The sequence below is a fragment of the Oncorhynchus tshawytscha genome, linkage group LG07 (assembly GCF_018296145.1).
Source record: "Oncorhynchus tshawytscha isolate Ot180627B linkage group LG07, Otsh_v2.0, whole genome shotgun sequence".
Lineage (NCBI taxonomy): Eukaryota > Metazoa > Chordata > Actinopteri > Salmoniformes > Salmonidae > Oncorhynchus > Oncorhynchus tshawytscha.
Window position 1 is genome coordinate 54454660 of NC_056435.1, and position 25860 is coordinate 54480519.

At 41.6% G+C, this 25860-nt stretch overlaps 3 protein-coding genes and 1 long non-coding RNA gene across 4 annotated transcripts; 2 read left to right on the forward strand and 2 right to left on the reverse strand.

Annotated features, from left to right (window-relative positions):
* Positions 1-2384: 2384 nt before the first annotated feature.
* On the forward strand, positions 2385-4145 carry il19l (interleukin 19 like). The gene is made up of 5 exons (XM_024428498.1): positions 2385-2543; positions 2735-2797; positions 3025-3177; positions 3335-3397; positions 3747-4145. The coding sequence occupies exons 1-5, from the start codon at positions 2385-2387 to the stop codon at positions 3861-3863; spliced, it is 555 nt and encodes a 184-aa protein (XP_024284266.1). The 3' UTR covers positions 3864-4145.
* Positions 4146-7515: 3370 nt separating this feature from the next.
* LOC112254845 (zinc finger and SCAN domain-containing protein 31-like) lies at positions 7516-9482 on the reverse strand. The gene is made up of 2 exons (XM_024427751.2): positions 8898-9482; positions 7516-8747 (listed from the first exon to the last, which is right to left on the reverse strand). Exons 1-2 carry the CDS (start codon positions 9088-9090, stop codon positions 8005-8007), a joined length of 936 nt encoding a protein of 311 aa, XP_024283519.1. The 5' UTR covers positions 9091-9482; the 3' UTR covers positions 7516-8004.
* On the forward strand, positions 9462-11943 carry LOC112254846. Its single transcript, XR_002954205.2, has 2 exons — positions 9462-9726; positions 9915-11943. It is a non-coding gene; the product is annotated as an uncharacterized LOC112254846 (long non-coding RNA).
* Positions 11944-13330: 1387 nt separating this feature from the next.
* On the reverse strand, positions 13331-22749 carry LOC112254844 (zinc finger protein 19). Its single transcript, XM_024427750.2, has 2 exons — positions 22038-22749; positions 13331-14766 (listed from the first exon to the last, which is right to left on the reverse strand). Exons 1-2 carry the CDS (start codon positions 22222-22224, stop codon positions 13877-13879), a joined length of 1077 nt encoding a protein of 358 aa, XP_024283518.1. The 5' UTR covers positions 22225-22749; the 3' UTR covers positions 13331-13876.
* Positions 22750-25860: the final 3111 nt, after the last annotated feature.

Sequence of the window (25860 nt, forward strand, 5' to 3'; positions counted from 1 at the left end):
CTGTTTGAACTTGTTATCAGTACAAAAGACACCTGTCCACAACCTCAAACAGTCACACTCCAATCTCCACTATGGCCAAGACCAAAGAGCTGTCAAAGGACACCAGAAACAAAATTGTAAACCTGCACCAGGCTGGGAAGACTGAATCTGCAATAGGTAAGCAGCTTGGTTTGAAGAAATCAACTGTGGGAGCAATTATTAGGAAATGGAAGACATACAAGACCACTGATAATCTCCCTCGATCTGGGGCTCCACGCAAGATCTCACCCCGTGGGGTCAAAATGATCACAAGAACGGTGAGCAAAAATCCCAAAACCACACGGGGGGACCTAGTGAATGACCTGCAGAGAGCTGGGACCAAAGTAAGAAAGCCTACCATCAGCAAGGGCATTGAAGATGAAATGTGGCTGGGTCTTTCAGCATGACAATGATCCCAAACACACCGCCCGGGCAACGAAGGAGTGGCTTCGTAAGAAGCATTTCAAGGTCCTGGAGTGGCCTAGCCAGTCTCCAGATCTCAACCCCAATAGAAAATCTTTGGAGGGAGTTGAAAATCCGTGTTGCCCAGCAGCAGCCCCAAAACATCACTGCTCTAGAGGAGATCTGCATGGAGGAATGGGCCAAAATACCAGCAACAGTGTGTGAAAACCTTGTGAAGACTTACAGAAAACGTTTGACCTCTGTCATTGCCAACAAAGGTGTCACGTTCTGACCTTTATTTCCTTTGTTTTGTATTTATTTAGTATGGTCAGGGCGTGAGTTGGGTGGGCAGTCTATGTTTGTTTTTCTATGTTTTGGGGCATTTCTATGTTTTCTGTCATAGTATGGTTCTCAATCAGAGGCAGGTGTCATTAGTTGTCTCTGATTGAGAATCATACTTAGGTAGCCTGGGTTGCACTGTTTGTTTGTGGGTGATTGTCTATGTTGTAGCTTCACGGTCGTCATTTGTTTATTGTTTTGTATGCAGTGTCAGTACTTTCTTTATTAAAGATTTACCATGGACACTTACCACGCCGCATATTGGTCCTCTGATCCTTTCTGCCTCTCCTCTTCAGATGAAGAGGAGGAAATCTGTGACAAAAGGGTATGTAACAAAGTATTGAGATAAACTTTTGTTATTGACCAAATACTTATTTTCCACCATAATTTGCAAATAAATTCATTAAAAATCCTACAATGTGATTTTCTGGATTTTGTCTGTCATGGTTGAAGTGTACCTATGATGAAAATTACAGGCCTCTCTCCTATTTTTAAGTGGGAGAACTTGCACATATGGTGGCTGACTAAATACTTTTTTGCCCCACTGTATATCGTTAACTGTCAAGGATATATTACACAAGCATTGATATTAAATCCCAGAACTGTCATCAGTTCCTTCCTTCCTTTTCATTAAAATTACTCATGTAGAGATGAGCTGTTATTCCTTCCTATGCTGCTGTATTTCCTCTTACCTGTTTCTGTGTGACTGTGCATGTGAACACCTTGTGGAGTATCTGGCGAAATTCCCCTCTCTGCCCTATAAGAGCCAGACATGAGCGCCAACTTGGACACAGAGGACTGCTCATCAGATAGATAGAGGACACACACACAGAGGACTGCTCATCAGATAGATAGAGGACACACACACAGAGGACTGCTCATCAGATAGATAGAGGACACACACACAGAGGACTGCTCATCAGATAGATAGAGGACACACACACAGAGGACTGCTCATCAGATAGATAGAGGACACACACACAGACACACAGACAGGTGAGTTGGAACACCTGCCACACACCTAAGGATTTGTTGGGGGCATGTGGTCCGGGGGGTTGACTTGGATGCGGGGAGGACTTTTTAAATTGATTACTGGATGCTGCACTGAACTGACAATACGCTATAAACATAGATATGTCACAAACTATAAAAATGTAACCACCGAGTCATTTCTGGAGGCTGCAATCAGCGTTACTGTAGCAATAACTCTAAGCAATAACTTAATAACTCTAGCTAACTTGGACTGAGAAGACTTAACATGAATGTGTATGTTGTTATGTCAGTGATGCTCTACCTAAAAGTTGGACTTTTCCTTTCATCAAGTATACTTTTTTCTCCATACACCTGTCAGTAAAAATGTTTTTATTGTCACATACACCTGAAAAGTGTTGTTTTGTACAGTCACGGCCATAGTAGTATGGCACCCCTGGAGAAAATTAGGGTTAAGTGCCTTGCTCAAGAGTACAACAACAGATTCTTTACCTTGTCGGCTCAGGTAATCAAACCGGCAACCATTTTGGTTACTGGCCCTACGCTCTAACCTCTAGGCTATGTGTTACCAGTACGTAAGGTGTGTGAGTTTACTTTCTAAGTGATGCTCTGTCTGTCTCCAGGTTGACATAGAGATGAAGCTGCTGTTAAGCCCCACCATCCCCAGGCTCCTCTTCCTGTTAGCGTGTCTCAGTGGGTGTGGCTTGGGACATGGCATACACCTGGGAACCTGCTCTGTCACTGTACACACTCACGAACTACGCAAGCACTACACAGAGATACGGAGCTCTGTGGTGAGCACACAAACACACACACAAACACAGTCATTTCCATGATCCTGTATTAGAACAAGAAACCTACCCTGAGGCTCTCAGTCTCTACCTCTCCTCACTCTCTGTCACACTGTCTGTTTTACATATACATATTTTATTAGAGTGAATAGAATTTTGTATTGACTGTGTTGTTGTGGATTAAATGTGTGCAGATAGCAGCAGACAGTCAGATGGGAGTGAGACTGCTGAGGGGAGACGTGATGAGGAACATACAGGTAAATTGTTCTCACTACCTTAACCTGCATATCAATGTTCTTTAAAAGGCACTCAGTCTAGTGTTGTCCATTACGGGAGACCTTTTCCTGGTACAAAAAAGCACATATATGTATCTGTACAAAAAAATACAGTAAACCCTCATAACCTGGCAGCATGATATAATTTGGAACATTTCTTTAACAATGTGCTGCAGTAAATGTAACATGTAGTGTGTCCTCCCTTTCAGGAGGGGGAGTACTGCTGTTTCCTGCGTCTTTTGCTACGTTTTTATGTGGAGAGAGTGTTTGTTAGCCACGGCATGTCTCAGCCACTGCACCGACGCTCAACCAGCGCTCTCGCTAATAGTTTCCTCACAATCAACAAGGACCTGAGGCAATGTGTAAGAAGACACACACACACAGGCATGCACACACACACACACACACACACACACACATATATTAACACACAACAGCACACATTTTACACCTAAAAACTCACACATAAACAAAAGCTACTACTATCGTTATCTAATGACATCTCTTTATGTCCTCCAGCACTGCCACTGTGGAGAAGATACCAGGAGAAGAATGGACTCCCTACAGGCCCAGTTTGACAAGGTACCTACACACACTGACATATAAATATACATAAATAGAGAGATAGATAGCGAAATAGAGAAAATACTGTTTGGCGAGTGTATGGTGAAAGAGGCTTAGACAGTCCAAGAGAGGAGAGTGAGAGAGAGGAGATGAATCAATAAGATTCATGCCAATATTAACCTCTCTCCGCCTTTTCTCCATCCTCTCACCCTCATCTTTCCCTCCTCTCCCCCTCCTTTCTCACCCTCATCTATCCATCCTCTCCCCTCATTTATTCCTCCTCTCCCCCTCACCTCTCCATTCTACCACCCCTCATCTCTCCATCCTCTCTTCCTTATCTCTCCATCCTCATCTCTCCATCCTTTAGCTGGAGATCTACCAGGCAGCAGTAAAGGCTATAGGAGAGCTGGATTCTCTACTGGACTGGCTGGAAGAACTCAAGCACAACTCACACACAACTCACACAGACAGAAAACACATATGAAAATGTGTAAATATTGCAGTACAGATGATATGTTACATTTTTGTTACCACATATAATTTATTTGATGGGATAAGTTTACCTGAAAGGAATATTTATTCATGTGTGTATTGATGCTAATGTATGTATTAAAAGAGACATATGTCAGTCTCAGATGGTTGTCTAAGTTCCATAAATAATGTTTCTGTGATAGTGTTATTAACCAGTGTGAATTTGACCAAACTGTCGAATTTCACTACAAATTACATGTACAGTGCCTTCGGAAAGTATTCAGACCCCTTGACTTTTTCCACATTTTGTTAGGTTCAACCTTATTCTAACATTTATTAAATTGTTTTTTTTTTCATCAATCCCCACACAATACCCCATAATGATGAAACAAAAACAGTTTTTTAAAACATTTTTGCTAATTTATAAAAAATAAAAAACTGAAATATCACATTTACATAAGTATTCATTCATACCCTTTACTCAGTACTTTGTTGAAGCACCATTGACAGCGATTACAGCCTCGAGTCTTCTTGGGTATGATGCTACAAGCTTGGCACACCTGTATTTGTGGAGTTTCTCCCATTCTTCTCTGCAGATCCTCTCAAGCTCTGTCAGGTTGGATGGGGAGCGTCGCTGCACAGATATTTTCAGGTCTCTCCAGACATGTTTGATCGGGTTCAAGTCCGGGCTCTGGCTAGGACACGCAAGGACATTCAGAGACTTGTCCCGAAGCCATTCCTACGTTGTCTTGGCTGTGTGCTTATGGTCATAGTTCTGTTGGTCCTGAGTGCTCTGGAACAGGTTTTCATCAAGGATCTCTGTACTTTGCTCCGTTCACCTTTCCTTCGATCCTGACTAATCTCCCAGTCCCTGCCACTGAAAAACATCCCCACAGCATGATGCTGCCCCCACCATGCTTCACCGTAGGGATGGTGCCAGGTTTCCTCCAGATGTGACGCTTGGCATTCAGGCCAAAGAGTTCAATCTTGATTTTATCAGACCAGAGAATCCTGTTTCTCATGGTCTGAGTCTTTAGGTGCCTTTTGGCAAACTCCAAGCGGGCTGTCATGTGCCTTTTACTGAGGAGTGGCTTCCGTCTGGCCACTCTACCATAAAGGCCTGATTAGTGGAGTGATGCGGAGATGGTTGTCCAGAGGTACTCTAGAGCTCTGTCAGAGTGACCATCGGGTACTCGGTCACCTCATGTCCGACTGCTGAGAGTATTTTTCTTATTTTTATTTGATCAATTTTATAATACAGCTATAACGTAACAAAATGTGGAAAAGTCCAGGGGTCTGAATACTTTCCATAGGCACTGTAAGTGTGTAATTGCTGGTACCTGGGCTGTCATCCTTAAACGTAGTTGATTATAATTTGACAGGCAACTTGCCCTCATTAAGCTCTCTGAGCGCACACTGGACGCTCTGGCAAAGGAGTAGGGTTGTTCTGAGCGTTCGGACCTTACAATGGCAGTCAAGCACCCAAGCTTACTGGCTCAATGTTGGCTAACTAGCGAGCTACTTCCAGACAAGTGAGAGAACAGCTCACTCTGACCATTTTACTCGCCCTAGCAGAGCTGGTTAGGCTGTTTTTATGTTATCCAGAGCATTGGTGACTGTAACTGTGCTGCTGGCAACAATTGAATTTCTCTTTTTTCCCCAACGTTTACTGACACCGGCCATATTCAATGGGTGTTGAACCTTCGTAACTGAATCAGTTATTAAGAGTGAATTTACAAACTCTGGCTGCCCCTTCGCCACAGAACGCAGTAAACGTAGAGAGCGAGGCTGAAAAAGATGCATTCTGAAGCTGCCTTACTCAAAAAAACAATAATACCAGAGGTGTTGAGTATGCTGCTTTATTAACTCAATCAATGATTTTGTTTACATTGTTTTCTACCTGATATAATATAATATTGTGACATGAATTAATGCACGAAGTACACGCAAAACACCGCCATCTCCTGGATAATGTTGGTCCCAAACAGATGCCGCTCTAAATAAAAAAGGTATACCCAAACACGCTTCAGCCCAATTGAAACGAAAAAATGGGGATCGGTGCTCGGCTGAGGGACTTGAAAATCCCAAAAACATTCCATACCTCAGGATACTTCAACTGAATAAAGAATAAGGAGCACTCTAACCCGATTGTTTGTACTGTCAATAAATCAGATTTATGCAGAAACATATTTATTCTCCGCGAGAGTCACCAGTTGAAGTATCTGGGATAAGGAATGCTTTTGGGATATGCCAATCCAACACACAGTAAAAGTTATGCAGTAATGTGAAATATCATACCTGATAGTATTTATAATAATAAATAAAGGTTGAGAACCTGTATTTATTTGAGAAAAAAAGCCTTCTATAACAGCTTGAAATTAAATAACATGATTAATAATAAAAAGCTTTATTTACAAGAAGCATGATATACCAATCCACTCTAAGATGCTCACAACAACATAGAATGGCATTACATGGACTGGGGCCATGTCAGGTTTATGAGAAAGAACACCATGCAGTGGTGTCAAACCCACTACACAGATATAAGAGGTCATGAAACTAGAGCTGGTGAGGTGGCACTCCAACATTTGAACAAGGAGCCTTGTTGAAACCAAATATGTGCTGTTTCAGTACAGCTAGAAGACAGTCACTGATACGCGCTGTGTATAATTCAAAACAAAATGAGATGGCAACTGCATATGCTTAAAAATGTATGTTTCTGTTATGCACACTATTTTGGGCTTCTACAATGTTGTGCATGTTTGTTCCTCAATACAGTCACAATATAAAATGCCTTAGGAAAGTATTCAGACCCATTGACTTTTTCCACATTTTGTTAGGCTAAAGCTTTATTCTAAAAATGTGTCTACATTTTCTGATCCTCATCAATCTACACAAAATACCCCATAATGACAAAGCAAAAACAAGCTTGGTCTGAGAATATTTAGGTGACTTTTGTCAAACTCCAAGCACGCTGTCATGTGCCTTTTACTGAAGAGTGGCTTCCGTCTGGTCACTCTACCATAAAGGCTTGATTGATAGAATTCTGCAGAGATGGTTGTCCTTCTGGAAGGTTCTCCTATCTCCACAGAGGAACTCTGGATCTCTGTCAGAGTGACCATCGGGTTCTTGGTCACCTCCCTGAACAAGACCCTTGTCCCCTGAGTGCTCAGTTTGGCCGGGCGGACAGCTCTAGGATGAGTCTTGGTGGTTCCAAACTTCTTCCATTTAAGAATTATGGAGGCCACTGTGTTCTTGGGGACCTTCAATGGTACAGAATTGTTTGGTACCCTTCCCCAGATCGGTTCCTTCGACACAATCCTGTTTGGGAGCTCTATGGACAATTCCTTTGACCTCATGGCTTGGTATTTGCTCTGACATGAACTGTCAACTGTGGGACCTTATATAGACAGGTGTGTGCTTTTCCAAATCATGTCCAATCAATTGAATTTAACCCAGGTAGACTCCAATCAAGTTGTAGAAACATCTAAAGGATGATCAATGTAAACAGGATGCAACTGATCTCAATTTTGAGTCTCATAGCAAAGGCTCTGAATACTTACGGAAAAAATGTATTTTTTTTCCCTTCTTTTTTTCATTTGCTAAAATAAAAAAAAATAAAAAACGTGTTCTCGCTTTATCATTATAGGGTATTGTGTGTAGATTGATGAGGATTTTTATTTACTTGATCAATTTTAGAATAAGGCTGTAACAACGTAACAAAATGTGGAAAAAGTCAAGGGGTCTGAATACTTTCCAAAGGCACTGTATATTAAACCAAGATCATTGACCTGATGGGTTTGTTTGTCCTGCCACTACAGGTATAAGGTAGCATGTCTACAAATGTGAAGCACATTCCCATTAAAATGTAGACATCCTTTATGTATTTAGAGAACACCAATGTACTAGTTTGCTGTGACTTTAAGGTGTAATCCAAATGGGGGACTCATATGTTGGGACAAACTTAAAAAGCTTACTGTGTCAACTAAAAATACTAGTTATACAAAACCTACTATCCACTTTTGTGCCATGCTCAGAATCGAAAGGTCTTACTGCACAAGTGAGAGAAAGATTTTGCCCTAAGCAGCAATGTCATGTTTCTCACTCTGTGTTCATCCTCATTTCTTACAAGCGAAGCATTAACCACTAAAAAGTCAGCAATATGGTTGTTCTCTGTGAATCTGTTGGTGCTGTTTTAGAAATCGTGCTGCCCTGAAGCATTTTACACACATGGGACACTTATATGGTTTCTCACCTGTGTGAATACTAATATGTTCTTTCAGGCTAAACTTCTGAGTGAAGCATTTGCCACAATAACAACACTGATATGGTCTCTCTCCTGTATGACTCCTCATATGCTTTGCCAGGGATTTGGTGTAACCAAAGCATTTGCCACATTCTTTGCACTGATAAGGTTTCTCTCCCGTGTGTATCCTCATATGGACTGTTAAGTTATGCTTGAGGCTAAACAATTTACCACAGTCTTCACATTGATGTGGTTTCTCTCTTTTGTGAGTCACCATATGTTCTTCCAGGTATATCTTCTGGCTGAAGCATTTGCCACATTCACTACACTGATATGGTTTCTCTCCAGTGTGTGTCCTCATACGATCCCTCTCTCTGTTCTCCACCGTTGGGGTTTGGTAAAGATGTGAGGGCTGAGGTGGGTCCTGATCACAGTCACTTTTCACAAAGGAAGGATTGTTTATGAACTCTTTTATATCAGACTCCAGACCCTGAAGCTGCTCTTCCTCCTGACCTGTCCCAAACTCCTCCTGTTCCTCTTTAATCTGTTTGGGCTCTGGGTCCTCCTGCCCCAGACTGGTGCACCACCACTCCTGCTCACAGTGCTGCTGCTCCCCCTCTTCAGGGACAGGGAGTATTAGATGCTGGGGATCTAAAAGGAAAGTCAATCAATCAATCATTATATTACAATCGATCCTGACATTATTTTAAAGACACAATTGTGTATTGGTTGTTTATGGGCAATGTGGTTTGCCTGCTTACATAATCTGCTTGATTGATTGTTGTGATAGTCGCTACCAACCTGCTTTATGCAAATGTATCTTTGGTTGAGTAACGACATCCAGCAGCATCCGTAGACGATCGATCTCCTCCTTTGAACGGGAGATTTCTTCCTGGTACTCTGATACCGTTTTTTCCACGACCACAAATATCTCAACAGCCGCCGCTGTTAATCGCTCGGTAAGAAACACATTCAGCAGATGTAGTTTGGACATTTTGTAGAATGAACGTGTATCAGTTCCTATTGTTTAACTCACGTGGATTAGTAGTATGTTGTGTGTGTGAACCATAGACTGTGAAAAGAAAACGTATGAACGTCACAAGAGTAGCAGAGATTGCAATACCGCCCCCTTTTGTGCGGGTTAATTACGATAATTTTGCTGTCAATGAATGGATGTCTACAAACGTAAGGGCTGTCAAAAATATGTAAATATTAAAGTGTAAGGTTAAGTCATATTACATTTAGGATTACTCAGCGCTGCATCCATCCAAAATCTGTGGTTGGTTTGTTTATGGCTTTATCTCACTCCAGCCCAACAGGTGGCGGTATACCAATAGCGACCAATGAACAAAGAGCGGTAAGGAAGCATACACTGTTTACTTCCATGTACCGTAGGACAGCATTTCTCTGGAAATGTTTTTGTACACTATCATGTCTAAACTACATCTGCTGAATGTGTTTCTTACCGAGCAATTAACAGCAGCAGCCTTTGAAATATTTAGGGCCGTGGTTAGAACGATATCGGAGTACGAGTAAGACATCTCCCGATCAAAGAAAGATCGAACGTCTACAAAGGCTAACGTTACCAACGTTAAATGTCATCACACAGCCTGATAGTGATATAAAGCAGGTCTGTAGCGTATAGTGATGTTTCCATAACGTTTTACCTTCACGTATCATAAAGACGTTTCCGATTTTGATAAACAATACAATATTGTGACCACGTGCATGTGCGCAGACGGATCTTCAGTGTCAGAGGAAAATAACTACAGCTATATCATAATATAGTTCGAGATATTTATTTTTTCATCTCTACAGATCCCCAGCAGCTAGTAACTCACTGTCCCAGAAGCAGGAGTTCCCCCTGAGCAGCAGCACTGTGACCAGGAGTGGATCCCAGGTCTGGACCAGGAGGACCCAGAGCCCACACAGATTAAAGAGGAACAGGAGTAGTTTGGGATTGGTCAGGAGGAAGAGCAGATTCAGAGGCTGGAGTCTGATACCAAAGATTCATATTAACTTCTCCCTTTGTGAAAAGTGATTGGGATCAGGACCCACCCCAGCCTTCACGTATTCACCAAACCCAAACTGTGGAGAATGACTTTCTACCCACTAAAACAACAGAAGAGATCCAAACAGAACATGGAGAGGGCTGTGGAGTATCAGAACCAAACAGTGAATTACAGCCCCTCTCTCCAGTAAATGCAGACTGTTCTCCAGCTCAGAATGAAAACCGTGAACGTGTCGATAGTAGTAGTACATCAACTCTGAGAAAGCAGTCTGACAAAAGATCTCTGGGGAGAAACCGTTTAACTGCCATGTGTGCAGTAAATGTTTCCTTACAGAGGAATACTGTCAAAGACATACAAATACATACAGAAGATAAATATTTTCATTACCAGGAAGGGACACTTGGCAGAGCATTTAAGATAGAAACTATCAAACGTCCTTATCTTTTGAAGGATCATATGAAATTACACACAGGGGATACATATACACTCCCCTCCATATGTATTTGGACAGTGGAGCTAAAATTTTAAAATTGGCTCCCACATTTGGGATTTGAGATCAAAGGTTTTATATGAGGCTACGGTAGGTAATGTCACCTTTTATTTGAGGGTATTTTCATACAGATTGGTTTTACCGTTTAGAATTAAAAGCATTATTATGTATCTAGTGCCCCCATTTGAAGAAGTCATAAGTATTTGGACAAATTCACTTTGTGTTTGAAGTAGTAAAAAGTTCTGGTGCATATTCCGAGCACACAAACATGTTTGTCGGATGCATTTCTTGGGTTGTTTTGCCCAATAGGAAGTGAATGGTTAATTATAACTTGGAGTAATTTTCTAAGTAGATAAAATGTTTCTGCACACTTCTAAAATAATCCTGAATGAATCACGAGGCTACAACAAAACATGCTAACCTCTCACCATTACCATCTTCTCTTCCTACAATAAAAGGGACTCCAAAATGACAATACATTATTCACCATTTAGTTCCTATTGGGCAAAATATCATCTGAAACACAACCAAAACTAATTGCAAATGCATCCAACAAGTTTGTAGTCACGTTTGATGTAGTCATTGGGTGCAAGGAATATGGTACAAAATAACTTTTGACTAATAGAAGTGAAATAATTATACAAATTGGGGAACTTGATACATTTAGTGCTTTCATTTTTAAATGACAAAACATATGAAAATGCCCTCAAATATAAAGGTGACATTCTGTACTGTCGCCTCATACGGAACATTTGATCCCAAATACAAAATGTTGGCGTATGGAGCCGATATTAAAATGTTAGCTTCATTCTCCAAATACATTGAGGGAAGTGTACATGCTCACTGTGTGACCGCAGCTTCATATCTCAGAGTAGACTAAACATCCACCAGCTAGTTCACACAGGGGAGAAGGTTTTTAGCTGCAATGTGTGCGGCAAATCTTTCCCTAGGAAGGGATATTGACATACATATGATACACACATGGTAAAACAAACTTTGTTGCCGTGTTTGGCATGAAGGCTTCCATCAAACAGAGCATATGAAGACAAGACCCAAGGGTGGAGGTGCTCTGTGAGGGAAACAGGATTCAGTCCGAATATCTGAAGGAACAGTTTAACAATGTAGGACTACTGTTAGTTGACTTAATCTAATGTATTGATTGATGAATGAGGGTAATTGACATGATTTGCTATTTTTGTGTCCAATGATAATATTTATCTTATTACAACATTTCTACATGTTCTCTTCTGTTTGGCACTGTATAACTATCACAAAGAATGATACATTTGTACAGTTTTTGCATATCAAAGGGTGAAAATATATTCGGCAACTGTCCACGATTGAATTGGGACTATAACTATAATGGGATATTGGTGTCTTTCATAAGAAAACTGCAAGTATTGACACTTGTCCATACAGTTAATAAGAAAAAATGTTTTCAGTCTTTAAAAAAAGAAAAGATGCCTTCATCCATCAAGGAGAGGGTTGCACGACACAGGTCACAGATACATTCTGATCCTCTAGCAAAGGTGGAGTACATTGCCAAGAGAAGAGTATGGTAGCATTTTCTGAATTTCATTGTACATTTCAACTTATTTAGTTAATTGTATGGTCAGTGTAGAGTGATTTACATCTGGTATCAGTTATGGTTTTGTTTTTAGTTATCAAAGAAGGGCTCAAGGGAAGAAGGATCGACCTCCAATGGAATTGATGTCCGAAACAGCCAGGGCACACAAAAAGGGAACAGTGGAGGGAAACATGCTCTTCTGGACCAAAGCGGGACCTTCAACCAGAGTAGTCCTCAGTCTCAACACATGACAAAGCAAAGAAATGTGCAGTTTGCAGAAACGATGCAAAAGAAAACTCCAGTTAAACAGCTACGGGGGGGTTGAACGAAATTCCCAAAATAGGTCAAACAAAACCAGAAAGAAAGCAAGCATACAAGGAAAAAACTATTTGGAGAAAAAAGTTGACGAGAGTGCAATGTCAAAGTTCAGAGAAGAGGTCTCGTTTAACCTCACAGAACTCCGTGCAGCATTCAATGAATGGGTGAGCTCTCCATGCTGTACAGGCAGGCAGTTTGTGCCCATTTTATATAACTGAATGTGTGACTAACACTTGTACCCGTCATAAGGCTAACCTGAAAGTACAAATTGTGAGGGCTCATGCCGGTGTCCTGTGTGGAAAACGATTTAAACATCATTAATGTAAAAACACCAAGTCATTCATACTGGGAAGAAATCATTTCAGTGTCAGGATTGTGGTAAACATTTCAGTCGAAAAGGAAGCTTGCAGATGCATGAGGACACACGAAGGAGACGCTGCATCGTTGCCATATTTGTGGATAGAGCTTCCCTGACCACACGTATGAGTCAGAGGGTTGAAACTGCATCACTGTGAAGAATGTCACAAGGTCTCCGCTGAGTGAAGCCCTGACCGTGCATATGAAGACTCACATAGAGGAGAAACCACATCCGTGCCATGAAGGCAGCAGACTTCAATCAGATGGGATGACTTAGAAGGTATATGAGCTTATTTTACAAACTGGAGGAATCATGATTTGCGTGGGGAAAAGGTGTCAGTTTAAACTAGATTGAAAGATGCTGATATCTAAACTTACATACTGTATCTCAGAGTCACTGCTTTAGGTTGAAATTGGTAGTCACACACACACAGCTACCCCCCCCCACACGCCTGAATGGTAGAAGATAAAAGTAATCCTGACCTTAAAAAACATTTGACCAATTATTTATTACAAAACAGTTAACATTCAGTACAGAACACTACATTTTGACACAGTAATTTCATCAGGGATAACTGTCAAGGCCCTAATAGGATAGTCATACAGCCCAGCAGTCATGTCCAAGTCCTAAGGGGAAATAGATGAGGATCAAATTAATTGATTGATCTGCATCTACTAAAACAGGTGATATCCTCTGCTTCCTGTAAAATGTGTAGTGTAATTACAAAAGAACAACATCAGTCAACATATATATAGCTACTAGCAGTATTCATATCCTCATGCTGGCACTGAACATGGCTTCAGATGATGACGCATGCAGCAACACAATCACATGGATCAGTGAAAAACAGTAACATTTTCATTACTCAAAGTTATTCCCATTCCCCACTGCATTGTAATGCATTGTTCAAACATCAATCACTGATTCTTCTAGTGTTTTAAATCCTGGACAATAATTAAACTGCCCAGATTTACATGTCACTCTCCTTCTGTGCTCAGAACTTAATTTCAAGCGAGAGCGTAAATGTCTCTGCTGTTAACGTTTTGACCGAGCCATTTTCCAGCCATGTGGTCTCTCCCCTGGGTGAATTTTAAAGTGAGTGTTGAGGTGAGCCGACTGGTTGAAACATTTCCCACAGATGTGACAGCGGAAGGGCTTCTCTCCAGTGTGAATGCGGTGGTGCCTCCTCAACATGCTGATGGTTGTGAAGCCTTTTCTGCACACAGAGCAGCTGAATGGTCTTTCCTTGGTGTGCCATCGCATGTGGACCTCTAACTGACAGGAGAAACTGAAGCATTTCCCACACTCTCTGCAACGATACACTCTCTGTATGCCCTGGGGTTGATAGGGAGATCTCTGTGGAGGCAGCTTTGAGGTGTTCTGGCCTCTAACATCTATGTGTAGACCTATACTTTCTCTTTCATATGCACTGCTTGTTCCCTGTGGGGCCTTATATCCTGAGAGTCCTTCTCTCTGAATTCTATTGTTGATATTGGGTTGGGCATCGTTTTCACTCGAAGCTGCAAGACAGTCTGAATTTACATTGAAGATGGTCTGTAAGTCACTGGTTGGTTCTGATGTGCTGTAGCCTTCTTCATTTTCTATTTTGATCTGCTTAGAAGATATGGTTCTGGCTAAAGAGTCTCCTTCTCTGATGTCCACAGTTTGGGTATGTGGAAGATGTGAAGGCTGAGCTGGGTCCTGATCACAGTTACTTTTAACAAAGGGAGGAGTTAATGTAGACTCTCCTTTGGTATCAGACTCCAGACCGTGACGCTGGTCTTCCTCCTGGCTGATTCTGAGCTCCTGTTCCTCTTTAATCAGTGTGGGCTCTGGGTCCTGGCCCAGACCGGGGCTCCACTCCTGCTCACAGTGCTGCTGCTCAGGGGAAGATGCAACTTCAGTGAGATGGATAGCATGGTGGTCTAGAGGGAAAGGAAAGGAAGAAAGTCAGCTGAAGGCAATTCTATCCTAGTACCACAGTACATGTATGACATGTGTAGCCTGCATGTGAACCAGAATCTGGGTTTACAGGAGACGTTGAATATGGAGATTCTCCTTTAAGCCCAGGAAGCAGCCATTCAACTTGCCATTCACCAGCTTTGCAAGTCTAAAATGTCAAAATACGTTCGGTACTTACCAAAGTGTGGCAGAGCAACCATTGTCATTTACTGACTTTACATCCAGTATGTACTTCCAAAAAGGTTCTAAATAAAAAGTTAAATGCAACTGAAAAAAAATGAAGAATCTAAGAATTGTTTTTGACCATGTGCCAGATCTACCTCTTCTGCACCGCCAGTAAAATCACTCAGTCTATCTAGAAATATAGAATCCCTGTAAAAACATACCCTGTTGTCTACTTACATTAAATATGATTGCATTCCGTGTAATATATGGGTGAAACAACAGATTGATATGACGTTCAAACTGTTGTAGGTGATAAAATCAATGACCTTTCCTGCTGCTGGATCAGCCGACCTGCGTGTGGCAGTATTGAGTGATTTTGTTGGAGGTGTAGAAGAGTGGATGATTTGGCCAAAAACAATGCACTTACACGGTACCCAAACCGGCTGGGCGCGTGCGGCATCGTGCACTAATTTATTTTGTCCCCCTACACCAAACATGATCACGACAAAGGTTAAAATATCAAAACAAACTCTGAACCAATTACATTAATTTTGGGACAGGTCAAAAAGCATTAAACATGTATGGCAATTTAGCTAGTTAGCTTGCACTTGCTAGCTAATTTGTCCTATTTAGCTAGCTTGCTGTTGCTAGCTAATTTGTCCTGGGATATAAACATTTGAGTTGTGCATTTCAGGTAAAACAACATAGTCCTCTACTCTACACATAAAACGGCCAACCGAATAGTCTCTAGTCATCTCTCCTCCCTGGCGCTTTCATCTTTTTTGGTGATTGGCATCTACACTTTCATAGTATTACCACGACAACCGACAAAACATTTAGTCTTTCAATCACCCACATGGGTATAACCAATGAGGAGATGGCACGTGGGTACCTGCTTCTATAAACCAATGAGGAGATGGGAGAGGCAGGACTTGCAGCGCGATTGCATCAGAAATAGGAATGACTTCTATTTCAGCCCTTGGCAACACAGACACTCGTTGGCACGCGCGAGCAGTGTGGGTGCAACAATTGAATAACATGGTTTTCTAAATTTATTTTGCGACACGAGCGAGTGGTGTGGTCAGCCTATTATGCTACATTTAGACAGTCATCCCAATACTGGTCTTTTTTCACTAATTGGTCTTTTGACCAATCAGATTGGCTCTGAAAAATATATGATATGGCTCCCGAGTGGCGCAGCAGTCTAAAAAGGTTTTATCAAACTATTTGTCATTTGCGCCAAATACAACAAGTGTAGACCTTACTGTGAAATGCTTACTTACAAGCCCTTAACCAACAGTGCAGTTCAAGAAGAGTTAAGAAAATATTTACCAAATAAACGAAAGAAAAATAATAATAATAATAATAATAACAATAACATAACGAGGCTATATACAACGGGTACCGGTACCATGTCAGTGTGCGGGGGTACAGGTTAGTTGAGGTAATTTGTACATGTAGGTAGGGGTTAAGTGACTATGCATAGATAATAAACAGCAAGTAGCAGCAGTGTGCAAAACAAATGGAAGGGAGGGAGGGGGGGGGTCAATGTAATAGTCCGGTGGCCATCTGATTAATTGTTCAGCAGTCTTATGGCTTGGGGGTAGAATCTGTTAAGGAGCCTTTTGGTCCTAGACTTGGCGTTCCAGTACCGCTTGCCGTGCGGTAGCAGAGAAAACAGTCTATACAGACTTGGGTGACTGGATTCTCTGACAATTTTAGAGGAGTCTCTGACACTGCCCATTATATAGTTCCTGGATGAAAGGAAGCTTGGCCCCAGTGATGTACTGGGCTGTACACACTACCCTCTGTAGCGCCTTATGGTCAGATGCCGAGCAGTTGCAATACCAGGCGGTGATGCAACCGGTCAGGATTTTATTTCACATTTCACATTTTATTTAACCAGGTAGGCCAGTTGAAAACAAGTTCTCATTTACAACTGCGACTTGGCCAAGATAAAGCAAAGCAGTGCGACAAAAACAACACAGAGTTACACATGGGATAAACAAACGTACAGTCAATAACAATAGAAAAACCTGTATACAGTGTGTGCAAATGAAGTCAGGAGGTAAGACAATAAATAGGCAAATTGTGGTGAAGTAATTACAATTTAACAATTTACACTGGAGTGATACATGTGTAGATGGGGATGTGCAAGTAGAAATACTGGTGTGAAAAAGAGCAGAAAAACTAAAATAAATATTGGGATGAGGTAGGTTGGATGGACCATTGACAGATGGGCTGTGTACAGCTGTAGCAATCGTTAAGCTGCTCTGACAGCTGACACTTAAAGTTAGTGAGAGAGATAAGTCTCCAACTTTAGTCATTTTTGTGTGGCTTTGGGGATGACCAGTGAAATATACCTGCTGGAGTGCGTGCTACGGGTGGGTGTTGCAATGGTGTCCAGTGAGCTGAAATAAGGTGGAGCTTTACCTTTGATTTTACCTAGCAAAGACTTAGATGACCTGGAGCCAGTGGGTTTGGCGATGAATATGTAGCGAGGACCAGCCAACGAGAGCATACAGGTTGCAGTGGTGGGTAGTATATGTGGCTTTGGTGACAAAACGGATGGCACTGTGATAGACTGCATCCAGTTTGCTGAGTAGAGTGCTGGAGGCTATTTTGTAAATTACGTCGCTGAAGTCAAGGATTGGTAGGATGGTCAGTTTTACGAGGGTATGTTTGGCAGCATGAGTGAAGGAGGCTGTTGCAGAATAGGAAGCTAATTCTAGATTTAACTTTGGATTGGAGATGCTTAATGTGAATCTGGAAGGAGAGTTTACAGTCTAACCAGACATCTAGGTATTTATAGGTGTTCACATATTCTAAGTCAGAACCGTCCAGAGTAGTGATGCTAGACGGGCAGGCTGGTGCGGGCAGCGAACGGTTGAAGAGCCTACATTTCGTTTTACTACTATTTAAGAGCAGTTGGAGGCCACGGAAGGAGTGTTGTATGGCGTTGAAGCTCGTTTTTAGGTTTGTTAACACAGTGTCCAAAGAATGTCCAGATGTATACAGAATGGTGTCGTCTGCGTAGAGGTGGATCAAAAAACTCACCCGCAGCAAGAGCGACATTATTGATATATACAGAGAAAATAGTCAGCCCGAGAATTGAACCCTGTGGTACCCCCATAGAGAGACTGCCAGAGTTCTGGACAACAGGCCCTCCGATTTGACACACTGAACTATCTGAGAAGTAGTTGGTGAACCAGGTGAGGCAGTCATTAGAGAAACCAAGGCTGCTGAGTCTGCTGATAAGAATGAGGTGATTGATGGAGTCGAAACCCTTGGCCAGGTCGATGAAGACGGCTGCACAGTCCTGTCTTTTATTGATGGCGGTTAGGACCTTGAGCGTGGCTGAGGTGCACCCGTGACCAGCTTGGAAACCAGATTGCATAGCGGAGAAGGTACGGTGGGATTCTAAAATGATTGGTCATCTGTTAACTTGGCTTCCGAAGACTTTAGAAAGACCTATATCCATCCTGCCCTGCCTAACAGTTTGGATCATGACCGCGGCTGCATTCCAATCTTTAGGAATCTCAGACTATACGAAAGAAAGGTTGAACAGATTAGTAATAGGGGTGCTCTCTAGGATGCTCTCAATGGTGCAGTTGTAGAACTTTGAGGGGTCTGGGGACCCATACCAAATCTTTTCAGTCTCCTGAAGGGGAAAAGGTTTTGTCGTGCCCTCTTCATGACTATCTTGGTGTGTTTTGACCATGATAGTTTGTTGGTGATGTGGACACCAATGAACTTGAAACTCTCGACCCGCTCCACTACAGCCCCGTTGATGTTAATTGGGGCCCTGTTCGGCTCGCCTTTTCCTGTAGTCCACGATCAGCTCCTTTGTCTTGCTCACATTGAGGGAGAGGTTGTTTTCCTGGCACCACACTGCCAGTTCTCTGACCTCCTCCCTATAGGCTGTCTCATTGTTGGTGATCAGGCCTAACCCTGTGGTGTCTAAGTACACACCCCTGAGGGGCCCCAGTGTTGAGGATCAGCGTGGCAGATGTGTTGTTGCCTACCCTTACCACCTGGGGGCAGCCTGTCAGGAAGTCCAGGATCCAGTTGCAGAGTGAGGTGTTTAGTCCCAGGGTCCTTAGTTTAGTGATGAGCTTCAAGGGCACTATGGTGTTGAACGCTGAGCTGTAGTCAATGAACAGCATTCTCATATAGGTGTTCATTTTGTCCAGGTGGGAAAAGGCAGTGTGGAGTGCAATTGTGTCATCTGTGGATCTGTTGGGGCATAATGCGAATTGGAGTGGGACTAGGGTATGCGGGATGATGCTGTTGATGTGAGCCATGACCAGCCTTTCAAAGCACTTCATGGCTACCAACGTAAGTGCTAAAGGGTGGTAATTATTTCGGCAGGTTAACTTCGCTTCCTTGGGCACAGGGACTATGGTGGTCTGCTTGAAACATGTAGGCATTACAGAATCAGTCAGGGAGAGGTTGAAAATGTCAGTGAATACACTTGCCAGTTGGTCTGTGCATGCTTGGAGTCCATGCATGCTTGGAGTACACATCCTGGTAATCCATCTGGCCCCAAGGCTTTGTGAATGTTGATCTGTTTAAAAAGGTCTTGCTCACATCGGTTACCGAGAGCGTTATCACACAGTCATTCAGGCTCTCGTGCATGCTTCAGTGTTGCTTGCCTCGAAGCGAGCATAAAAGGCATTTAGTTCATCTGGTAGGCTTGCATCACTGAGCAGCTCGCTTCTGGGCTTCCCTTTGTTGCCGGTAATAGTTTTCAAGCCCGGCCACATCCGAACAGTGTCAGAGCCGGTGTAGAATGATTCAATCGTAATCCTTTATTGACGCTTTGTTTGTTTGATGGTTCGTCTGAGGGCATAGCGGGATTTCAGATTAGTGTCCCGCTCCTTGAATGCGGCAGCTCTAGCCTTTTGCTCGATGTGGAGGTTGCCTGTAATCCATGGCTTCTGGTTGGGATATTTACTTATGGTCACTGTGGAGACGACGTCATTGATGCACTTATTGATGAAGCCGATGACTGAGGTGGTATACTCCTCAATTCCATTGGATGAATCCAGGAACATATTCCAGTCTGTGCTGCAAAACAGTCCGCCGTCATCTGACCACTTCCATATGGATCAAGTCACAGGTACTTCTTCCTTTAGCTTTTGCTTGTAAGAAGGAATCAGAAGGATATAATTATGATCAGATTTGCCAAATGGAGGGCAGGGGAGAGCTTTTGGATGAGCATCGAAGGCATGATCCCAGGCTGTGTCACATAGGGCGGCTTACAATTGGCCCAGCGTCGTCCGGATTAGGGGAGGGTTTGGCCGGGAGGGCTCCACGTTGGAGAGTAGCAGTGATGAGACAAGATTGAAATTTGGGAGAAAAGGGGGTAAACTTTTTTTTTTTATTGTATATGGATAGATCAGATGTGATTCTTGAAAATGTGTATTTTTTTACCAAACGCCCCTCAAGATTAGAGTGGAATTGAATGGAGAGAGAGAACGTTCTCTGCTGAGTTTATAAAATGGTAAAATGAGCAGCACGGTAGTGCATTTGTAGATACAATGTTGTCAACAAATTTAGGTTGCTGATACTCCCATCCTTATTGCAGAATGCAGCAATTTGACAGCATGTACTAATGTCGAATTAATCCACACTTGCATTAGTACCATTGTTTTGGTGATTGGCATTTAGGCTCTGACAATGAAAATGTAGCAGACAGACCTACAGTATGTTTAGTAGTGATTTGTCACTATGAAAATCATTTGGTCAAACAGATTGTGAACTCAAAAGCGTAAGTTTGATTCTAGAGGGGAGACAATAGATATAAAAACATTTTGGTTAGGGTGTAGGGGCAGATTTATGTCTTGCCTAGAGCAGATTTGATTATCAATTTACTTTATTTAGTCTGATCAGTTGAACAATTCTCATTCTTAACAATGGGCTGAAATAAAAGTGGAATTAGTGTGCATGTCAGAAAGATCCCCACATTTACAGTATTTTACTGCTCCCCTTCTTCCCAATTTTGCCAGTGTAATCACAGATTTTAAATCTGATATGCATACCTGTGTCTTTGAAAATGAATATAAGGCTATATATTTTTGCAGCCATTCATTGACAGTTTTGAATAAGTCCTACAAATAAGTATTGGATATTAAAATGCTCTGGGCCTCAAATATAATTTCACATTTTAGTATTGTGCACATGCAAGGCAGCGATAGAGGGAGACTGACAATTCATTAACAAATATTTTGTCTATGTAGAGTAAGAGAATAACAATGATCTTCAACTAGTAGACATAAACCACCTGAATATTGATATTCATTCGACTATTTTTTAAAGGTTGGATGATTGACAAATTAAGAACATCCAGCACTTGGGAAACATAGATCAAGGAGAGCAAGCAGGATTTTCATCCAGCACTATTTTAAAGAGTTCACCAAAATGACCAAATACTAAATGTTTGTGTCCTTACCTTGAAAGCGGTCTGACAAAACTGCAATCTATGATTTGGTTACCCACTGCCATCAACCATTAATATTAGTATTTCCTCTGCAGAGCATTCTCACTGATCTTCCCACTGTTTCTCCCATTGGCCTGTTTCCTCATCTAATTTCATTTACTGATTTTTTTTTTTTTAAGTGTCAAACCACCTAAAAAATAAATTAAATTGTATACTTTTAATTCCATCCACCCCAAAACCTAAAAGTAACAAAGTCGTAGAATTTTGAGTGTTAATTTATTGTTTAAAAAATTCTGAATACAGCTGACCTGTTTTTTTATATATATATATATATACCCTGGTCATAGGCCTAAACCATGTCGAAATACATAGAATTACAGGAAATTAGATTTAAAACAGTAACATTTCACAGGCCCGGTCTAGGCAAAATCTCACTCCAAGCCTTCTTCAAAGTTGGCAGCCCTGTAGTCGGCTTTTCATATTCTCAGTCTAGTCTAACGTTAGTCCAATAGAACAATTCTGGTATTTTGTATATATTATTTCGTGGAGTCTGGCAACAAACAAAACAATTCCCTCGTTTTGAGAAATAAAAGTAGGTTCATATCCTAGCGTTACTTAGCTAGTTACCTGTTTGAAGTAGAACGCGCTGAACAGCGATATCCAGCAGCTTTCGGAGACGATTGTTCTCCTCCTTGGAGCGAACGATTTCTGTCTGGTACTCAACTATCGTACCCTTCACAGCTCCAAATATCTCCTCGGCAGCCGCGGTTAATCTCTTCGTAAGAAATATATTCAACAATTCCAATTTTGACATTTTGTTTGCTGTGCGAGTAGTACCACAAATGAAAGATGTTACTTATCTTTCAGGCAGTATTATTATTTTTAACAATCCACCATCTTTGTTTATAGCTATCTAGTTTCACGAATGTGACGACACAGATAAAATAATGAGCCAGATATTTCACCGGATGTATAAATGTGAAGCATCCAGTTGGCGTTTCCACTAACTACCAAATCGGATAATAAGAGGAAGCCCATTGACCGGCAGTGGGAGAAGATGGAGGGAGATGGATTTTGGACGACATTCTGCAAATGTTCTCATCGATGAAACATTTGAACTACATAGTTTTATTTTTCCAAAACTAGAATCTGTTACGAACAGAGTGGACTTATCTTTGTAGACTTTACCCTTTGCAATAGTTTTTTTAAATTGCGTTTTTTTAGGAGCGCATTGGCGTTTTGAGTTATTGCAAACGCGCACTTTTGAGTAGGCGTTCTCTTACGGAAATATGCAAGTACATGCTAGCTCTGCCTATATCCTTGCTTGTTCTGCCTACTTTGATTAATTTGCTCCCATTGGAAACACAGGCCATGGTCTATCTTGATTTATAAAAAATCTTCGGCTACGATGCGTCTTTCTGCTCAGATCGCACTGACCAAACTTAAGAGCGCCGTCTGCTGTATCGGAGGGGGAAACAATTTATATTGACAAACACATTTCAAGAATTATAAAATCAACAGTAGTTGGTTGATTGCTCCAGGTAAGTTTAGGGCACATGAACCTGGCACTCAGATTTTTACACTGTAGCTGTAACAACCACTTTCTTAGATTGACATGTCTTCAGTCATCCTCACGCCATTTGCACACACTGTATATAGACTTTATTTTTTTTCCTATTGTGTTATTCACTGTACGCTTGTTTATTCCATGTGTAACTGTGTTGTGGTTTGTGTTGCACTGCTTTGCTTTATCTTGGTCAGGTCGCAGTTGTAAATGAGAACTTGTTCAACTAGCCTACCTGGTTAAATAAAGGTGAAATAAAAAAAGTCCTCGAGACTGGGGAATCGCAACTTGTCATGAAAGCCTTTTTATTATGTACAACACCCTTTAGACATTTACATAAGAACAGGCTCAAGCAGGTACAGATACACAACCAACAGGCTCATCATCCAAGATCATACAACTCTGATCAGCATATATCTGATCACAGTTGACATGGGACAGGACCAACTGGTACTCCGACCACTAAGGCCAGTTGTCACATGCTAGCAGTGGAACGTGTCAGTTGAATTCAGACATGGTGTATGAACATTACAAATAGGTTCAAAGTCAGACAGCAGATTCATAGTCCCTGAGAAGCTGCTTTTTCACATTTTATAACTAGAAAACACTATTTGTAACAAAAGGTTGAACAGAGAGCAGGTTAGATGTTAAACAGTGTGTAATGTTTCATATTCAACTGTGTCAAATAATTGGGTAGGTTTAAAACATTGTCCAAAATGGTATTTAATCCAAACACGTGTTGACCAACGTACAATAGGGAATACAGGTCGGCGAAACTAGAGGAACATGGTAGTTGTATTTAAAAAAGGGACTTATTTCAGAGTTAACTTCTGTAATACAAAACTGAAAACAAAACTGAAAAACAAATCTTACTTTTAAACATTAAAACATTAAACATTCACTTCATACTTCAACCCATATTTCCATTTAGTTCATCTCAAATATAGCTAACTCAAAGTTCCCACAACCACTTTACATTTACCGTTGAATCAGTTCAGATCTTCAGGTGAACAAAACTTTGTACATGATTTTTGGAGCGTCAGTCCGACAGTAGACATGAGCTCAAGGCAAACGCAGGAGCAGATTGTAATTGCAGCAGCAGTCTGTGACACCCTGCTAGACAAGTTAGTTATTGTAGCTCTTCCATTTAAAGCAGTCTTCTAAGCATACACAGATTCAGTCTTTCTGCAACAAACAATGATACATGATTGAACAACCATGGGTGACAGGCCTGGCAGGTAAGACCACAAGCTCGTCTTTAAAATGCAAGATGGTAATTCCTGAGGACGTTTGAAAAATATATTTGTATGTCATTCAACAAATTGTTTGCTTTTTCCATCTTTCGGGACAAAAAAAGGAAATAAAAAATAAAACAAGTATATCACTACTAGTGTCAAATAATCAAAAAGGTACAGAAATTAAAATACATAAAGGATCGTTTTCCCAGGACAAAAGGTAACAACCATGAATTAAATAGTAAAGATTAAAAACAATACCAAATAAAAATGTTTTCTTTAATTAACATAAGTCCCCTCTGACATGTTGGAGCGAGCAACCAGTCTACTACCATGAAATGGGCTGAGAGATAGTGAAGGTGTTTGGGGATCTTCAGTAACATTGATGCCCTGCAAGTTTGTCGGGTAGTAGGTTAAAGTTCAACTGGTGTTAGTTCAGGTGGTTGACTGAGGGTTTTTGATTAGTTCCGGTGGTGAAATTCTGTTGGTGGTGATGAATGTAGGAGTTACTCTAGGTCAAGGGTCAGTCAGGGGTCATGAATGGGGTATCAGGGGTTACATGAACATTTGCATTACTCAAGGTCAAGGGTCAGTCAGGGGTAGTGAACGGGGTATAAGGTATCAGGTGACAGGAACATAAGCGTTACTCAAGGTCAAGGGTCGGCCAGGGGTCGTGATTGGGTTAGCTTGTAGACAAGTTTAGCTGTCAATCATCTCAGACAGCTCCAGCAGGTAGTCGTCCTCTCCCTTGCTGGGGTCCAGCTCCAAGTCGTCTTCCAGACGGTCATCTGTGAACTCGATCATCAGTTCGTCAAATTCGTCCATGGCGGAGGAGCTAACGGTGGGCCGCCGAGCCTTGGGCTGGGCGGGTGTCTTCATCAAAGGACTGGTGAGGAGAGCAAAAGGAGCAGAGTTCATTTAACACCAAACTGTTCATGCCACACCAAACTGTTCTTCCGACTAGCTTGGAAAGACACCACCGTGCAGTATCGAAGAGCCCTCACTGCTGCTCGATCATCCTATTTTTCCAACTTAATTGAGGAAAATTAGAACAATCTGAAATTTCTTTTTGATACTGTCGCAAAGCTAACTAAAAAGCAGCATTCCCCAAGAGAGGATGGCTTTCACTTCAGCAGTAATACATTCAGAAACTTCTTTGAGGAAAAGATCATGATTATTAGAAAGCAAATTATGGACTCCTCTTTAAATCTGCGTATTCCTTCAAAGCTCAGTTGTCCTGAGTCTGCACAACTCTGCCAAGACATAGGATCAAGAGAGACACTTGTGTTTTAGTACTATATTCCTTGACACAATGATGAAAATAATCATGGCCTCTATACCTTCAAGCTGCATACTGGACCCTATTCCAACTAAACTACTGAAAGAGCTGCTTCCTGTGCTTGGCTCTCCTATGTTGAACATAATAAACGGCTCTCTATCCACCGGATGTGTAGCAAACTCACTAAAAGTGGCAGTAATAAAGCCTCTCTTGAAAAAGCCAAACCTTGACCCAGAAAATATAAAAAACTATCAGCCTATATCGAATCTTCCATTCCTCTCAAAAAATTTAGAAAAAGCTGTTGCGCAGCAACTCACTGCCTTCCTGAAGCCAAACAATGTACACAAAATGCTTCAGTCTGGTTTTAGACCC